This window comes from Botrytis cinerea, chromosome 8 (genome assembly GCF_000143535.2).
Source record: "Botrytis cinerea B05.10 chromosome 8, complete sequence".
Lineage (NCBI taxonomy): Eukaryota > Fungi > Ascomycota > Leotiomycetes > Helotiales > Sclerotiniaceae > Botrytis > Botrytis cinerea.
This window is the reverse complement of record NC_037317.1, coordinates 16575-32708: the sequence shown is the minus strand read 5'-3', so window position 1 is coordinate 32708 and position 16134 is coordinate 16575. Positions and strand designations below refer to the sequence as shown.

The following is a 16134-nucleotide window of genomic DNA, read 5'->3' as shown; positions in this document are numbered from 1 at the left end:
ATTGAATCACTGAGGCCTATAATACTAATAAAATATATATAGATCTTTTATTAATATACAGTAAACTGAAATATACGAATTTGAGGTTGTTTTCAAAATTCAATTTATAATTTTTTAAATTTTAATCCTTTGACTATGATTTGATAGCTTAGGGTTGTTGTGTATTTTTTAGATATTTACATTGCATTTTTGTCGAATATCCTCATGAATATTTATTTGAGTAATTTTCATAACGGTGAGTTGATATTTCATTGATATGCAATATCTATTATGTTAAAGATCTAATACGCATGTTTGTTTTATTATAGTATACTATTGTCCACATTATAAACAGGCTGTCTTAGAACTAAGATACCATTCCAGCCCCTGGTCTCGATACAGTAATATTGTGTAGTCAACCGCCGTGTACACCAACGAATCCTTGATTGAATTACTGGGTGATATGCAAAATTTCTCTAACAGCTAGCTGTGGGTGTCACTGAATTTCCAACACCTCCCTTCTTTTCATCTTTGCCTAAAACCTGCCACTCATCAAAGCAACTGCTAGAATGGCAATCACTGCACTAAGTAATCCAAGCGTCCATATCACAGTACCCTGCCTTGACCTGCCCACACAAGCATGAAAAGTCCCCACTCTCCACTTTCCTGCTCTCTTCCCATAATCTCAAACTCACACATCAACTTTCAACCTTTCCCATTCTACCAGCACCCTCACCTCCTCCCCACTGCTCCCACCCTCTTTGATCCTCTCCCTCTCCGTTGCCATATAGCTCCCATACACTTGCCTCGCCAGTATAATTTTCTTCTCTGTTGGCGACAGTGAAGACGTAGCAATGGATTTATACATTCCTAGAAACGGGTACGCAAAGAGACCAAACATCCCCGATCCAGGTCCAGTGACTAAGCCCATTGCTCCTTTCGCTACCCCCTTTCCGAATCCGGCCCAACCGCCTTCTTTCGCACCTTTGTATGGCTTGGTGATTGTGCCGGATAGGCCATCCATAAATCCGTAGCCAAAATTCTGCGAAGAAATTGTTAGTTCCCAAGAGTCAAATACTATACCAAGGAAAGTAAAGAAGAATAAGAATTACCTTCCCAGCTACAATACCACCACTTCTCCAATCCTTAACCTTGCCATGATCCCTCACTTCTTCACCATACAGCCTAGGCATATGATGCAGACCCTCCGTCAAAGCTAACGGGAAGTCTACCAGTGTGGCTTTCGGAAGAACGCCTACCATCTTCCCAAATCCCTTTCCGAAAGTCTTAGCTGCTTCTTTACCACCTCCGCCATTCTCTTTGCTTTGAAATGCTTTCGCAGGCCCGGTGAAGACCTCGCTAAAGCCGAGGGTGAAGTTGGTCATAGTGCTGAGAAGAACATGGGTTCCTGCCGATACAGGATCCCAGCGTAAATTATCGATAGACACTGGTTTGGGTTGGTAACTTGTTTTTTGTTAGCACAGAAGCTTGATTAGAATGGAAGGTTTTCGTGTGGAAGATCAGGCTTACAGCTTCAAAAGCTTTGGGTCAATTTTCTTGTGCTCTACAAGTATGAAAGCAGCTTCATCGGATAGCTTGGCGGACCTTTTAGGACCCTTCTTGCTCTTGCTACTATATTGCCATACAGCGGCTTGATTGGAAAGAATATCGCAGCGAAGGGCATCTACTGGGAGATTTGTGTGGAAGGATTGGACGGCTCTCTGAACGCCACTTTCTTGTCTCATTCTCTCTGAAATTTCGGCGGCAGCACTCATTGCCGCGGGTGTTAAACAGTACTGAATTGCTTGAGTGAGATTTTCATGGTCAAGGGAATTGTGGTGGAGAGGAAGAGGTCCCGCGCCTGCTGCGGCAATCATTTGCCCCCAGAATGCTTGGCTACTCAGAACCAATTATCAGCTTCGTATTTCATTCGCCAGCATGGAAGAAAAGATCTTGGGGTTCAAAAAGACTTAAAAAGGACAGAATATAACTTACTCGCCAAAGAATGGCACAATAGCTGTCGGGCGTCCGTTGAGAAGACCGCATGCTGTAGTCCCAGCACCACCATGATGTACAACGCAAGATACGTGCTTGAAGAGCCATTCTTAAAGAGAGCTAGTCAGTTCAAGTTTTTCAAATGCACGGTTGTATGTCCATCTCACCGTGAGGGCAATCGCCTAGAAAAAGAATGTCTGGGTTGGCATGCTCGCCCAAGGCAGAACCGAGCTTACTCCAACCACGGGAGATAATCGCTCTTGTTCCGCAAGCTCGAACCGCCTTAATCAGAATATTGGTCAACTTCTCTGGGCTGTCAATAACAATGCTACCGAAACCAATATATACGGGAGGTGGACCATCTCTCAAGAAATTTGCCAATTCTGAATCAGGTGTATAATCTGGTTCTTCTCTGAAGAAGAAACCGCACACGTCTTGATTTTGTTAGTCATTTAAAACCACAAAGAAGTATGGCTTACCTAGATAATTTGGCCAGTCCGCTGGTTTTGGGACAAATGCAGGTGACCAACAGTAGGTGAAAGGGATTTGAAGGGTGTCACAAAGTAGAGGGCCTGTCGTCATTGGTATTCGTTCGAGACTCAATGACTTTTTGCGCCACAGGTTTATAACATCCGAAAGTCTAATTACTCATCAGAACACCTCCCGGCATCAGTTCCTAGTCAGATTGACTTACCCCTGCCAAGTCATGATCTCCACAAGCGCATAGGATAAGTAGTTCGTGGTCCGTAAATCTGCATCTGATCGTTCAATATTGGCCAAAGGATGAGGAAATGCTCTTGTGGGACTCCAAGGCATCGTGAACATTAAGTGCAGAGGAATACCCAAAGCTTCTGCGCAATGTATATGGGCAAAACTTGGTGGGTTGGCGATTATTGCTTCCGCAACGAACGGTATGTTTGTTTCCAAGTCTGGTTCAATACAGGATCTCCAACAGCCCTCAAGCATGGTATATACCATCTTGCGTTTCTGTGGGATCTCGCCGCTCATGATTGTTTCAAACTTTGGGATTATTCCTGGATTTTTGACCATGTACTGTGAAATATCAGTTGAGAAGGAATAGGCATAGACAGATTTAACCTACGGCCATGAGGGATGCTGGGTCTCCACCAATAGGAAAAAACTCTAAGCCGGTTGCTTTGACAAAATCTCGAAAGACATCGTGGGTTGCAATTCTCACGCGATGACCTGCTGTTCGTAATGCATTTCCCAAAGCTATGAATGGTTGAATGTCGCCTATAAAGATTTAGCCACGGATATGAATGATGATAGATACAAAAACACAACTCGCCTCTGCTACCCACGATTTGAATCACGATGTTCAAGAACGGGGATTTGGAATTGGCTATATTGGGTGGGGTATAAGACTTTGGCTCTGTTGGAATTGGAATGGGTATCTTCTCAGTGGCAATGAAATTTATGGCAACTCTCCCATCATCTGAAGGAATGTCAAAGTTAGTAATAAGTATTGTTTCCCAACCTTTCAGATAAATGGAAATGTTGAAACAGAGAATTTCTCTTTACCTTGAGCAACAACACTTGTCTTGATGTTTGGACCAGACCCGTGAAACTCGTAGGCGGGCGGCTTCTCCCAATCGAGGTCTTGTGAAGCGTTTGAAGCGTTGTCGGCCTCGTGCCAGTTGCCATTGGCAATAACTCCTTCGCTATCCCCGTAATGATCTGGTGGTCCCTGTGCATTCTTATTGTAATCATGCTTCTCTTTACCTTTTCCATCCTCCATGTTGGATAGCTTAGACGACCTCACAAGCTGCGCCAGCAAAAATGAGGCTCACAGATGCAGTTTTGGCAAGCCTGATTTGATCTGATGTCTGACAAATTGAGGTGTTACAAGTATCTCTGGGCAGATGAGAAAGTGTAAATGAGAGACCTTGAGTTTCGAGCGCACTTGAAGATATTATTTAATTTTGGCGCGTAGATGGGGGCGATCGAACTTCGGGGGCGTCTGTGGCAGAACTTTGGTTGAAGTGTTCTCTCTTGGATTAAACCATTGATGGTAGTGAGGTATTGATTCTTGATGGGCTATTGGATGTTTTTGTTCGTTGCAGCTCTAAGAGTTCTGTTCATGCTTTAATTGAAGATATGCATGACTCAAACTTAGTCCGGGGCAATCAGTGGCTGTCCAGGCTATGCCTCAGAATCTTTCGCGAGTTTGAATTTACGCTTTTGCGCATTTCGAACGTACAATTCGGTCCCACTTAATATTATAAAACCTACCAGAATCAAGCATTTTGACTGGTATAGAATTGAACCTACTAATTCGACAGGAGTTTTACAGCGAAAGATGATTGAGTGTTCACAATTAAGAGAGCAGGCCATTGGACCGCATGTGTTAGTAGCTATGTGGAATTGAACGTAGTGATCCAAATAAATTAAGAAGGTAAAGATACTATCTTTCCAACATCGAATATAAAATTGATGGCTTTAATTAATGATAACAATCGCAAAGATGACCAACTAGCTTATATGACGAGAGTGGAGTTCTCAATGTATTTGGTTCGTAGGGAGATGACAGTGCTATGTTTTTCTCTTTGAGTTTCTATAATAATGGACCTGGCAAATAATAAAGTTGTACACGTTCCAAGATACGGAGACAATACGAGCAAAAGAAGTATAGTGTCTGTCCGAAATGTTACTTTAAAGTTCTTCGTTCATGTTCGGGTCTTGGTAGCACTAGCGGAGCGGGGTACTGTGTTAATCCCTGCTAAGATATTTCAACCAGCATTTGTGTCAGGATAGGGATCATGTGACCACAATAGAACCTCGAGCAATATTACAACAGTGTGAATCTCGCTTACTGATCCTGCCTCCCGCCAGTGATATAGGGAATAACAAGAATAAGTAATAATATGTTAAATTAACTTGAAGATTAATTAAAAGAATCAATTCTTTATATAATGTGATTTATTAGTGAATGGGTTATATTAGTGAATGAATCACTTTCACCTTAATTCATTCTCTTCTCTTTCAATATGCGTTTTATTAATAATCTATAATAAATTCGAATAATCAAGAAGCTTATATACTTTTTATTATTAAAGCTATTCAAAAAAATAAAAAAATAAGTATTCAAAAAACTATAAAGATATATAATATTCCGAATACAATATTATAATATAGAATCAAAGATTTTATTCTTTGTTTTGAATATCGATTTAAATCTTATAATCTTTTAGAATTAGAAGAAAATATCATTTCTAAATATATAATCAATATGAATCCGAAAGGTTTTTTATTTAAATTTAAAAATATAAAAAATGTAATAAATTATATTCTCAAATTGAAAGATATAAAATATATTAAAAAGCTTTGAATGTATTAATTTATAAAGTATTGAATTGAATTAAAGATATATTTTAATTATATTTATAATTTTCAAAAATCTTCTTATAAGAGTTCTAAATTCTTTAAAAAGTGGTTTTGATTAATTGTAAATATATAAATGAAATATAATATTTTAATTAGAGATTTTTATAATTTTGATAAAATAGATTTTATAATAGAAATTATATATATAATAATAATTGTTATTAATACTGAAAGATATAACAAAAGTAAATTAAAATAATTAGATAATCGAGAATGGGTTATAGTAATAATATATGGAAATAAAGAAGATAAAAATACTTCTTTATTTTTAATAATTTGAAATCAAATTTATTTTTTTAATTATTATATTAAAACAAATCTTTTTATAAATTGAATTATTAAATTTATATTTAATAAATGAATAAATAATAAAATAGAAGTAGAATAATTGAAATATTTTAATAAATATATTAGAAATTTAAAAAAGAATAAATATTGAATATTAATATTAAATGTATATAAAAGTTATAAATCAATAGCTTTTCAAATATATTATAAAAAGAATAATATTATATATTTATATTTATTATTATATTCAAATCATTTAATTCAACTATTTAATATTGATTATTTTAATAATCTGAAATGTTTATATAATAATCAAATTGATAGATTTATTAAAATATATATTATTTATATTTTAAAGATTGAATTCTTTATAGTTTTTAAAATTGTATATAAGCAATTAATTATTTTTTAAAATATAAAATTAGAATTCTGAGAAACAGGTTTAATATCATTTAATTTTAAAGTTATACTTTTGAGATTAGATATTCAAATTTATATATTTATTCCTTTCTTTTTCAATTTAAATTAATAAATCTCTTAAACTTATTATAATTTAATTAAAACTCTTGAATAACTTATTATCAAATAAGCTCCTTTATATTTATATTTGAAATTATATTAGTTTTAATTAAAAATATAAAAAGATTAGTTTATAAAAAAATATTTTTAAATATAAAGAATTATATTTTTTAAATAGCAAACGAAATATTAAAATGAAATATTAAATGAATCTCAATATATGAAAAAAATCCAATTATATTAAAAAGAAATGTTTATTGAATAAGAGACTTTTAATATATTGTTTTAATAAAAGATTAATATTTAAATTTAATATAATGAATATTAAAAGGAGTGTAAATTCAATAGGGAAATATCTTTTATTTAATATTATAATAAACATAAAAAGATAGATTACAATATAAGAGCCTATTAAAATGATATAATAAATCCTAGATTATTAGAATCTTTATAATTTTAATCAATTGATTCGATTATTATTAAATAATATAATTTTGAAAATGTAAATTGAAGTGAAAGTGATTTATTTACTAATATAACCCACTTACTAATAAACTACGTTATATCTAGAATAGATAATAAAATTGTTTAAATAGATAGTAGTATTTTTTTTATAGATTATAGATATTGTGAGAGTGAAAACACATGGTTTTCAGGTCACGTGCCACCAATATCTAGTATCCATAGCTTTACTTTTGTAGACCTAAAAATATTATTGATTTTTCCATCTTCTAAATTAATTCCCGAAGTTTGAATACCCTACTCTAAACTATCCCCCTCATCTTACTATTACGATATAGTAATTCATCTCATTTTACTATATATAATTACTTGTTAGGGAGCGATCATCTGATTGAGTATATATAATAGATTCACTATTTCAAAAGCATTTGGAATATTCTATACTTTTGTAGATTAATAAGAAAGTGGATTATTTTTGATATTGTATTTTAGATATAAGGGCATTTTATTTTGAGATTCTTATTTATATAAATTTAAATAAGAATAATTATATTTTGAATTCAATTTTAATAATTGATTCAATTACAATTATTATATTTTTAGTATTTTATATTTATAGAATTCTTATATTTATAAATTTATTTGCTTCTTTCTAATTAATATATATTAAATAGATTTATATAAAATAAAGGTGAGTATTAAAAAGCGATTATTTGATTGAGTATATATAATAGATTTACTATTCCAGAAGTATTTGAAATACTTCACGCTTTTGTAAGTCAATAGGAAAGTGAATTACTTCTAATATTACTTACTCTAATGTAGTTTATTAGCATACAGGTCATATCATCATATAGACTATTTAAAAATATATCAAAATTAGACCTTTTTCAGTATTCTTATTTCAATAACTAATTATTAAATTATAATTCGAATTAATAATGAAAATTATTTTATTTTTGTTTGTATATATTCACATTATATATAAACTAAAAGATATCAGCATTATGTTATTTTATTTTTATTTATCTGAAATAATATTTTATTTTATTTTTATTTTTTAAAGAAACAATGGTTTTTAATAATTAATTTGATAAGAGTATATAACTGTTATTGAAGCTGCTTTTAGGGTTATGTAGATATCAGGAGTGATTCACTTTCTCATTAACCTATAAAAGCGTGGAGTATTCCAAATGTATCTAAAATAATGGATCTACTATATATACTCAATCAGATGAATGCTTTCTAATAGTAGAAGTGTTTAAAGATCTTTCGAAATGATTTAGATTAGATTTCAAGTAGAAATTTAATAAAGTTGTAATTAATTATAATTCTTGTAATTATAATAATGAAATTAATAATCGTTTTTGAGTATAAAGTTTTATGTTGTAATAAAATCTATTTTTTTATATAGATCTTTGTTTTATTTGAATAGCTAAAATAATCGATTACTTTTGAAATATTGTTATTCCTAAATTGTTTATTACGGGATATTAATTTATAACTTTTAATATTCTAGTTTATTCTTTTATCCTGAGGCTAATTCTTTAGGATATTATTAATTCTAGTGAAGCTTTTTTGTTTATTGTATTCTATTTTCTCTAGAATCTATTGTTTTAAGAATTATGTTTTAAATTTTTAGAGTATTTTGTAATTAATACTATATATGTCTAAGGCTCCTTTAAATACTTAATGTTCTTTGATATATTGTAATTGAATCATTGAGGTCTATAATATCATTATAGTTTATAAGTTAGTGATTCTATAATCTATTACTAATCTGTTGTAACAATAACGTAGTTTAATACTGAGTAGCTCATATCACCGAGTTGTTACAATGGATTAGTAACAGGCTGTAGAATCACTAATGTATAAGCTATAATAGTAAGATTAAACACGAGTTTTACATAGAATATCTCTATTGATATTGAAATCTATATTATGTACGTGTGTATTTTTAGAAGAAAAAAGAGAAGTATTGTTGTAATAACCAGAACACAGATTAGTGAAAGTTCTATCGCCTACAACGCCTGTTCAAATAATCTGAACATGTGGCTCCAACTCTCGCTCCAGTAGCAGATTTCGCATTTAGGTATTCTTCAAGCTTCACTTGATCCACATCTCTCCGACATTCTAAGAATTCCCACTTTGAGCCTGGGTGTCATTCTAGGACCTCTGGACTCCCTCCAATCATGTCCGCTTGTTAATTAATATTCAAATCGAAGGAATGAACTGTCCGAAGTCAACCTCTTGAGCAATGCCCTGGTATCTCCATCTAGAAACGTATGCAGGAGCGCTTCCATTTCCACCGTTGCTTGTCGCATATACTCCCACAAGAGAACCTACAAGTGAAAAGATTAATTGAAATCACAAATTAACCGCACATTTACTAGAGATACATACCAGTAAAATCTCCCATACCACCACTCAATATAGAGCCTGGTGCGCGGCCGACAATAAGAGTGTTATTTGGACTAGAAGAAGAGGAAGCATAGAATTTGTAATACGTATCATTCTCAGCACAAATGCTCAGTCGAATTGGTGCTAGAAGCCATGAGTCTGGGACTGGAATAGTGACAGGCGGTGGAAGCTCTTTTACGAGACTCCCAAGTCCAGAGACCATGAAACGGAAATGAGGAGCCAAAACATCTCTTAAGGTTGAGTTTCCGGTTGTGTTGGTAGGTAACATGACGATTCCAAGAACCATATTCTGGACTTGGTTTAGGAAAACTGTTACGCCAGTCTCTTCGTCCTTAGCTTCGGGGGCATATGAGATATCTACACTGTATTGAAAAAGCGTATGTGTCTGTAGGCGCATAATCAGCGTGTAATTTGCGATGTCAAATCCAGCAGTAAGGTTAGTGGCGCCGGCGGAAATACTCGCAGTTGATGGGATGAGTTGAAGAGTTCCAGGATGATCAGGTGGGGAAACCTTGTAAGCCTGCAAATCTGGCCAGCGCCAGTAACCAAAGTGGCGTGGAATTGTTGAGTTGCTGCCGAAGTCGACAATATCAGGATCAGTGACGATTGACCCGTCTCCAGGGACATCTTTTGATTCAGAAACGCTCCATCCGCTTTGGACTCCACGTAAAGGTGTGAATATCGGAAATTCCCCATCATTCCATGTGACTGGAGTTATTACAGTTTCCCGACCCATAGGATACGTAACAGCTTCGAGGCCTGAGCGCCAGCCCAACGCTGCCGCCCACCACTGACCTTGGGCGTCGTGAAACAAGTCAGCGTGCCCAATGTTCTGAAAATATTCTTCGGTGCCCTTGTTAGTCAACACAGGATTTGCCGGATTGCTCTCGTATGGACCGTAGATGCTTTTTGACCGAGCTATTGTGACAGAGTGATTCAAGCCCGAACCGCCCTCCGCAACAAGAAGATAATAATATCCATCCTTTCTGTAAATATGCGGCCCTTCAAGGAACATACCAGTGGTCCCATTCCAAATGGAGCGTGCTTCACTAAAATTGCCGGTCTTCAGATCGATAGTTTGAAGAGAGACCCCAGCCGAAACGACATATGTCGTTCCATCCTGGTCCCAAAAAATATCAGGATCAATGGAGTCACTAATTTTTCGAATGGGGTCGCTCCAAGCACTGTCGCTATAAGGGTCTGTAGTTTTGAATATCAAGATAGTATTGTGTGGATTCTGAATGTTGTTGCGATACATGGTAATGATGTAGAAATTCCCTTGGTGATACCTAATGGTGGCAGCCCAGATGCCGTCACTTTGAGCAAGAGAATTTTCGTAATCGGGCAGTTGACTTTTCCGAGATATGGCGTGGCTGGCAAGTTTCCAATTCTTGAGGTCCTTACTAGCGTGGATGGGCAACCCTGGAGTCAGAAGGAATGTAGACGAGGTGCAGAAAGTTGTATTGTCCTTCTCAGCAACGAAAACACAGCTAGGATCGCTGTGCCAGCCCGGTATGGCAGGATTGTAAATTGTTTCATTCTGATTTTGCCTCCCGATTGCATTGCTAAAAGATGCGTTGACAACAAGCAGGGTAAAGAAGAGTTGCAAGAGCTTGAGCGAAGATGTTATTTTCATGGTGAGAGTAGTAGAACAAATGCGAGCGTGAAGAAAATCTCGCAGCAGATTGAGAAGATTGGGCTGTCTTATCATAGTTCTACTCTGAACTTATGTCCTGTTTGGCGGAGCGAAGCGCCCCATACTTTGAGTCATGAAATCATATTGATATTTTAGAAACTTTTCGACAAGTGCAGCCCATGTGCGAAAACTTTAGAGATCGTCTCCACTTTCGCGAGCTTGTTACTGTTGATAGGCCAGATGCAAAGCCCGCAACCCCCACGACCCAGGAACCCCGCCACCACACCCCCGGCTGCAATCATATGCATACAAAGGCCCATTTTATAATAATTATATTAATTTGCTATACGACGGCTTGTCTTTGATAAATGCCGCCGGATTTGTAAGAGTTAGGGCCTCAGCTTATCGCACACCACCTTGTTTCGTAACAAAATCCCTGCAAAAAAATCGTTTTCTTATATAAACTAATTTCTTTTATAATTTATTTAATAATTGAAAAAATGATTTAAAAAATTTATATATAAAAGATTACTATATATAATATTTTAAAAACAAAATAGATCTTTTAAATATTTTATTTTAATAAAATTTCAGATTTTCAAAATTGAGAATTTTCAAAATTTATTATATGTAACACTTTTTTTATACAAAAAAATCGATTTTTTCGAAAATTTTGAAAATTATTATTTTGAAACTTTATAACTCTTTCCCAAAAAATATTAAAAATAATCTATTCATTTTTTCAAACAATTTAAATTATTATTTATTATTTTTATAAACTTTAATAATTCAATTCATATATTTATTGAAATTTCATATAATTAAAAAGTTGAATAAATAAGGGTTTTTACTATGTTTTCGCTTAGTGTGTAATAAGCTGGGGCCTCAACTCTTACATTCGCAGATTTCTTTACTCAAGCCAGTTGAGAATTATTGACTCTAAAATTCAATATCAAATTAATTTGTCATACTATCTTCAGAAAGATTTAAGTTTAAGGAAAGTTGTTACGATCACATTTATTACTTTGTTTAAAATCCTACATTGATTTTGTAAATTCAATTGTGTTACACTAAATATCGTTAAAGACACGCCCTTGTATAAAGTTATTCATTATAAGTTAGTCCAAGCTTTTCCAATTTAAATTGAGAATTTGATACTATAAGAAAATACTTAAGCAATTATATATAGATGGCACATCACTTTGAAACGGATCACTAGGTGGACCTACATAACAACTGCCAGCTCATATCGTTGCACACCGTATATTTTTCTTCGCACATCGTATAATCCGCATTTCGTATAATCCGTATTTCGTATATAAGTCCCTGCGTCATCGTTTTTTGTAGTCTAGTTTGTACATAGATCCACTTCTGTATTTTTCACTTTATTAGTTGATATACGTGAGGACCAGGCGGAGACTCTTTTTATCATGTCAATGCGTACGCTAGACTACGTTTTTTCGTAAAGATTCCGTGACTTCCATGTTACTGTTTCGAACTAGCATCTGATGTAGTCAAAATTTAGCCGCGTTAATCTAAATTTTGCTTGATTAGATATCTTAAGAGATACCCTAGGAAATGAAGTCGAAAAACTTCTTAATCCTGCGGTGCTGCGGTCGGCGATATGTGGGTTATCAAAATACAAACAATCTAGTAAGCTTTTTAAGCCTAAGAAATTATTATTAATTAGAAGAATTAGATTAGACCTATTTGTAATCATACATACTTATATAATTATATGTCTATATAGATATGTTTTTTTTTGTAATCTATTCATTTATAAAAAGGTCTTTTTATTAATTCTAGATAATATACTAATACTAGGACAGATTTGTTTCGATTTTACTATAAGAGTTAATTGAAATACATCTAAAAGTATATTTAAATATATGTATTCATAATAGGGAAAGCTATATTATTTGCGGTATATTTAATTTAGTAGTTTCTCAACTTTATTTTTTAAAATCTGAATTAGAATATTAATTAATAAAAAGTTAAATTAGAACACTAAATGAGAATATTCTATTATTCTATTATTAAGAGAAAGAAGAAGAAAGTTACACTTATGTACTAGAGTATATCAATAAGATTAAATAATTAAAATCAGAAAGTTAAATTAATAAAGGAATCTCTTAGAGATCTCTTTATTTATTATATAATAAGATATAGCTAAGAGTAAACTAATCTTAAATTAAAATAAATGTAATGAGATAATCTAAATAAATGAAATTCATTACAAAATTGATATAATATAGTTTATTGAATTCATTATTTTATATATATATCTTATTTTTTTAATTAATTTGAATATAATTATATTTGAAATCTTTTTTTATATTTCTAAATCTATTTGAATAATATCATTTGTGATTGTATATACTTTTCAATATGTATATGTAATGTTTATAGTAGTAATATTAATAGTAGTTGTTGTTTCTTATTTACCTTTAAGGAGTTGAAATAAAAATCTTTTGGATGTATGATATATAATATAATAGTGTATTCGCTATGTTTTTGAATTATCTGTATAAATAGTAATAGTGAGATAACTAAATGATGGTAGTATAGTAATACTATGTTTTGATGTGTTTGTTAAAGTAAGGTTTGTATTTGATATATTATATCTACTAGTTTCTTATTCTAAAATCCAGAAATCATATCTGTAAAGATGGATAGGATGCGCTTGTTCAAAGTTTGTTTGGATAAGGAAATATATCCATTCATTTGCAGTTAGGAGCTGTACGACGTTCTGGTAAGTTTCCCAAGTATCATTACCTTCTGAAGCTTGTAAAACTGAGTATGTATCCTATCCTCAAAGGGATCGGAGAGACCTACAAAGGAAGTGCCTGCCCTGTACCAGAAAATAGTGTTGTCAACTTTGGAAAGAGTGACCGCCTCATCATCCTCAAAATCTGCAGTAGATGTAGCAAGAGCAAGGTATGGAACAACTGTACCAAATGCCTCATCATTGCAAGAGTCTGTGAAAGCATAAGTAGAAGTGGTCGGGTCATCGATTGATGTGCTATCATAACGGACTATGCCAAGAACATTATCGAAATTGTCATTCTCTGAGCAAGATTCCAGCGGAATGCCTCTGAGCCAGGAATTGTCAGTTTCCTCAGTAGCTATGACAACAATATCATAGTGCTATCCCATTACAATGCTCAATGTAGCCGTGTTGTAAGGAATAGTGGGAACAAAGCCAGCAGCGATAATTTCCAAGGTATGGTTATCGATCATGAATCTGAAATGAGTGTCGGCGACTCCATTCACAAGACAGACACCATAACGTGCTCCAGAATCGAATGTAGTTTCAAAACGCGATCCAAAAGCTATGCGATCGTCCTCAGTCCAGGTATTTGTGCCATTGATAAGACAATTATCGAGAGTTGGGGGACCACTTGCTGTCGCATCGATGGCTAAATCATCTGCGGTCTGGTGAGAACAGTCGTTCAAGAAGAGATTTCCGAGATCCTTGTCATAGTTGGCAGTTGCTGGCCCATTAATGACGATGCCACCCATGAGACCAATCCAGGCTTGAACGTAAAAGTGAGAGTAATACCAAGAAGAACCGTATTGAGTAGCCTACCAATCGTATGTGAAGCTATCGCCTGGTGCTGTGGGATACTGAGTTACTGAAGCTATGCCGTCCATATAGTTGGTAAATTTTTGACGAATACCGTGAAAATGAAGGCTAGTGTCATTGTTTTCTGTGTCTAGTCAATATGGGGATCTGACAGAGTTGGAAGAGCCGATCTTACGCATGTTATTACTGACGTGAACTCCAACGGTATCACCCCAATCAGCAATAATGGTAGGTCCAGATACCCTTGTAGTGATTTAGTAATCGCTATCAGAAAGGGCAGCAGTGTTCCCAATCGTTAACTGTCAACAAGATACGCTCTACCCCGTCGGGAGTAACAGTGCTATTCTCAATGCTGAACAAATATCGACGAACAACTCCTGCGCTAGGAACTGTATTTAGTAGTTGGTGGAATTTCATAGTCGCCCCAGCAAGAACGATCAGCAGGGCTGTTAACGCATCGATTAGATAATGTGTTCCTGGAAGCGATTAGTGGAACCCCAGAGTAGGGACCTTTTGAACATATCTCAAAATGAGTGGTAATACAGTATAAAGAGGGACGAACAATAAACTGGGAGAAACAAGGAATATAATGAAGGACGAGGAGTACTGGCAGTCGAGAAGTAATGAAGAAGAAATCTAATGTAGAGGTTACTGTCAACTATATACTTCTGAAAGACTAGACTAGAGTTATAGATGCAAATAGCAGATATTCGAACGCTATCCAGTTCAGCCACCCTATGAAATCGACAATATTTCGGATTTGAATACTGTGCCAACTACATATTTTGCTTATTCTGTTTTGTGACTTTTTCATGGAGATCGGCCACAGGATCAGATGACTTTTGTTTCAAAGCATTGTGAGAGTTTTTTTAATATTACCGTTGTATAATAATAGTTACGTAGTCAGCACAGAAGTAATCATTTGTGATTGATGACAATCTTCTGGACTGGGATTAGAGCGGCATGACTAGTCTATATCACATAAGCAATTTTGTTATTCATCACTTTATTTCTTTCATTACCCGGGGCTCTCATCTCTTAATTATTCAGCATCACTTTTATACTTGTTTATTTGTCGCCGTTGTTCGCTTAAACACGCTCCTTTCGTCACTTAAAATGAAGTTCAAAAATACCATATCCATCATAGCACTCTTGTTATTCACAAGCTCCGCTGCTCCTCATGATAAGAGACCTACTTTTACCGGAGCTACGCTGTACGCTTATGGCCAAGATATTTCAGGCTTGCCTGTACTCTTTGGCGACGCTGATGGTATGTCCAGTTTTAATGGGTGACAAATAAACACCAACGTGAATATAAGGACTGGCATATACTGGAGCTGCAGCCACCACATACTCTACATCTGCTCTTAGATGGAACATCAATGATTCAGGAGACACACAGTAGAATGCAGCTGTTGTCAACAGCACTATGGGTGGAGCATTGTATTTTGTCAATGAAGAATTGTCAAATGTGGCAGCCGGTTCTGTGGAACCCAACAATACTTTCCCTAAGAATGCCAAAACTATCAGTTTCTCCCTGTATGGAGGACATGTCATTTACGTAGATGATAATGGCAACTTCCTGTCTCCGTTCTGGGCAACGATTACTTCGAATGGCTTCTGGCAACTGACATGAAAATTAGACGGAGCTAGCCGAGACAGGAGTGTGTCAATAAATATTAAAAGATAATTTTTCGGTTTCACCGTAGATACTTCCAATACCAATGTCGAAGAACGAATTTTAGATTTGATGTTAGGTTGCATAAGAAGCTATTTAGGGTTGGATACAACTGTATTTAATGAGTCAACACTGAGTTGAGGCTACAAACTCTAGAATATTTGA

General features: G+C 34.5%; 4 protein-coding genes across 4 annotated transcripts; 1 reads left to right on the top strand and 3 right to left on the bottom strand.

Moving 5' to 3' along the window:
* Nucleotides 1-291: 291 nt before the first annotated feature.
* BCIN_08g00070 (hypothetical protein) lies at nt 292-4400 on the bottom strand. Its single transcript, XM_024694292.1, has 10 exons — nt 3517-4400; nt 3284-3430; nt 3077-3228; nt 2669-3027; nt 2454-2614; nt 2142-2408; nt 1975-2083; nt 1510-1875; nt 1092-1443; nt 292-1021 (listed from the first exon to the last, which is right to left on the bottom strand). The coding sequence occupies exons 1-10, from the start codon at nt 3731-3733 to the stop codon at nt 671-673; spliced, it is 2481 nt and encodes an 826-aa protein (XP_024550081.1). The 5' UTR covers nt 3734-4400; the 3' UTR covers nt 292-670.
* Nucleotides 4401-8552: 4152 nt separating this feature from the next.
* BCIN_08g00060 (hypothetical protein) lies at nt 8553-10846 on the bottom strand. Its single transcript, XM_024694291.1, has 2 exons — nt 9052-10846; nt 8553-8990 (listed from the first exon to the last, which is right to left on the bottom strand). Exons 1-2 carry the CDS (start codon nt 10778-10780, stop codon nt 8863-8865), a joined length of 1857 nt encoding a protein of 618 aa, XP_024550080.1. The 5' UTR covers nt 10781-10846; the 3' UTR covers nt 8553-8862.
* A 2724-nt stretch (nt 10847-13570) lies between these two features.
* Nucleotides 13571-14233, bottom strand: Bclcc11. The gene has a single exon (XM_001550204.2). The coding sequence runs from the start codon at nt 14225-14227 to the stop codon at nt 13853-13855; it is 375 nt and encodes a 124-aa protein (XP_001550254.1). The 5' UTR covers nt 14228-14233; the 3' UTR covers nt 13571-13852.
* A 1164-nt stretch (nt 14234-15397) lies between these two features.
* On the top strand, nt 15398-15994 carry BCIN_08g00040 (hypothetical protein). The gene is made up of 2 exons (XM_024694290.1): nt 15398-15561; nt 15704-15994. The coding sequence occupies exons 1-2, from the start codon at nt 15408-15410 to the stop codon at nt 15925-15927; spliced, it is 378 nt and encodes a 125-aa protein (XP_024550079.1). The 5' UTR covers nt 15398-15407; the 3' UTR covers nt 15928-15994.
* The last annotated feature ends 140 nt before the right edge of the window (nt 15995-16134 follow it).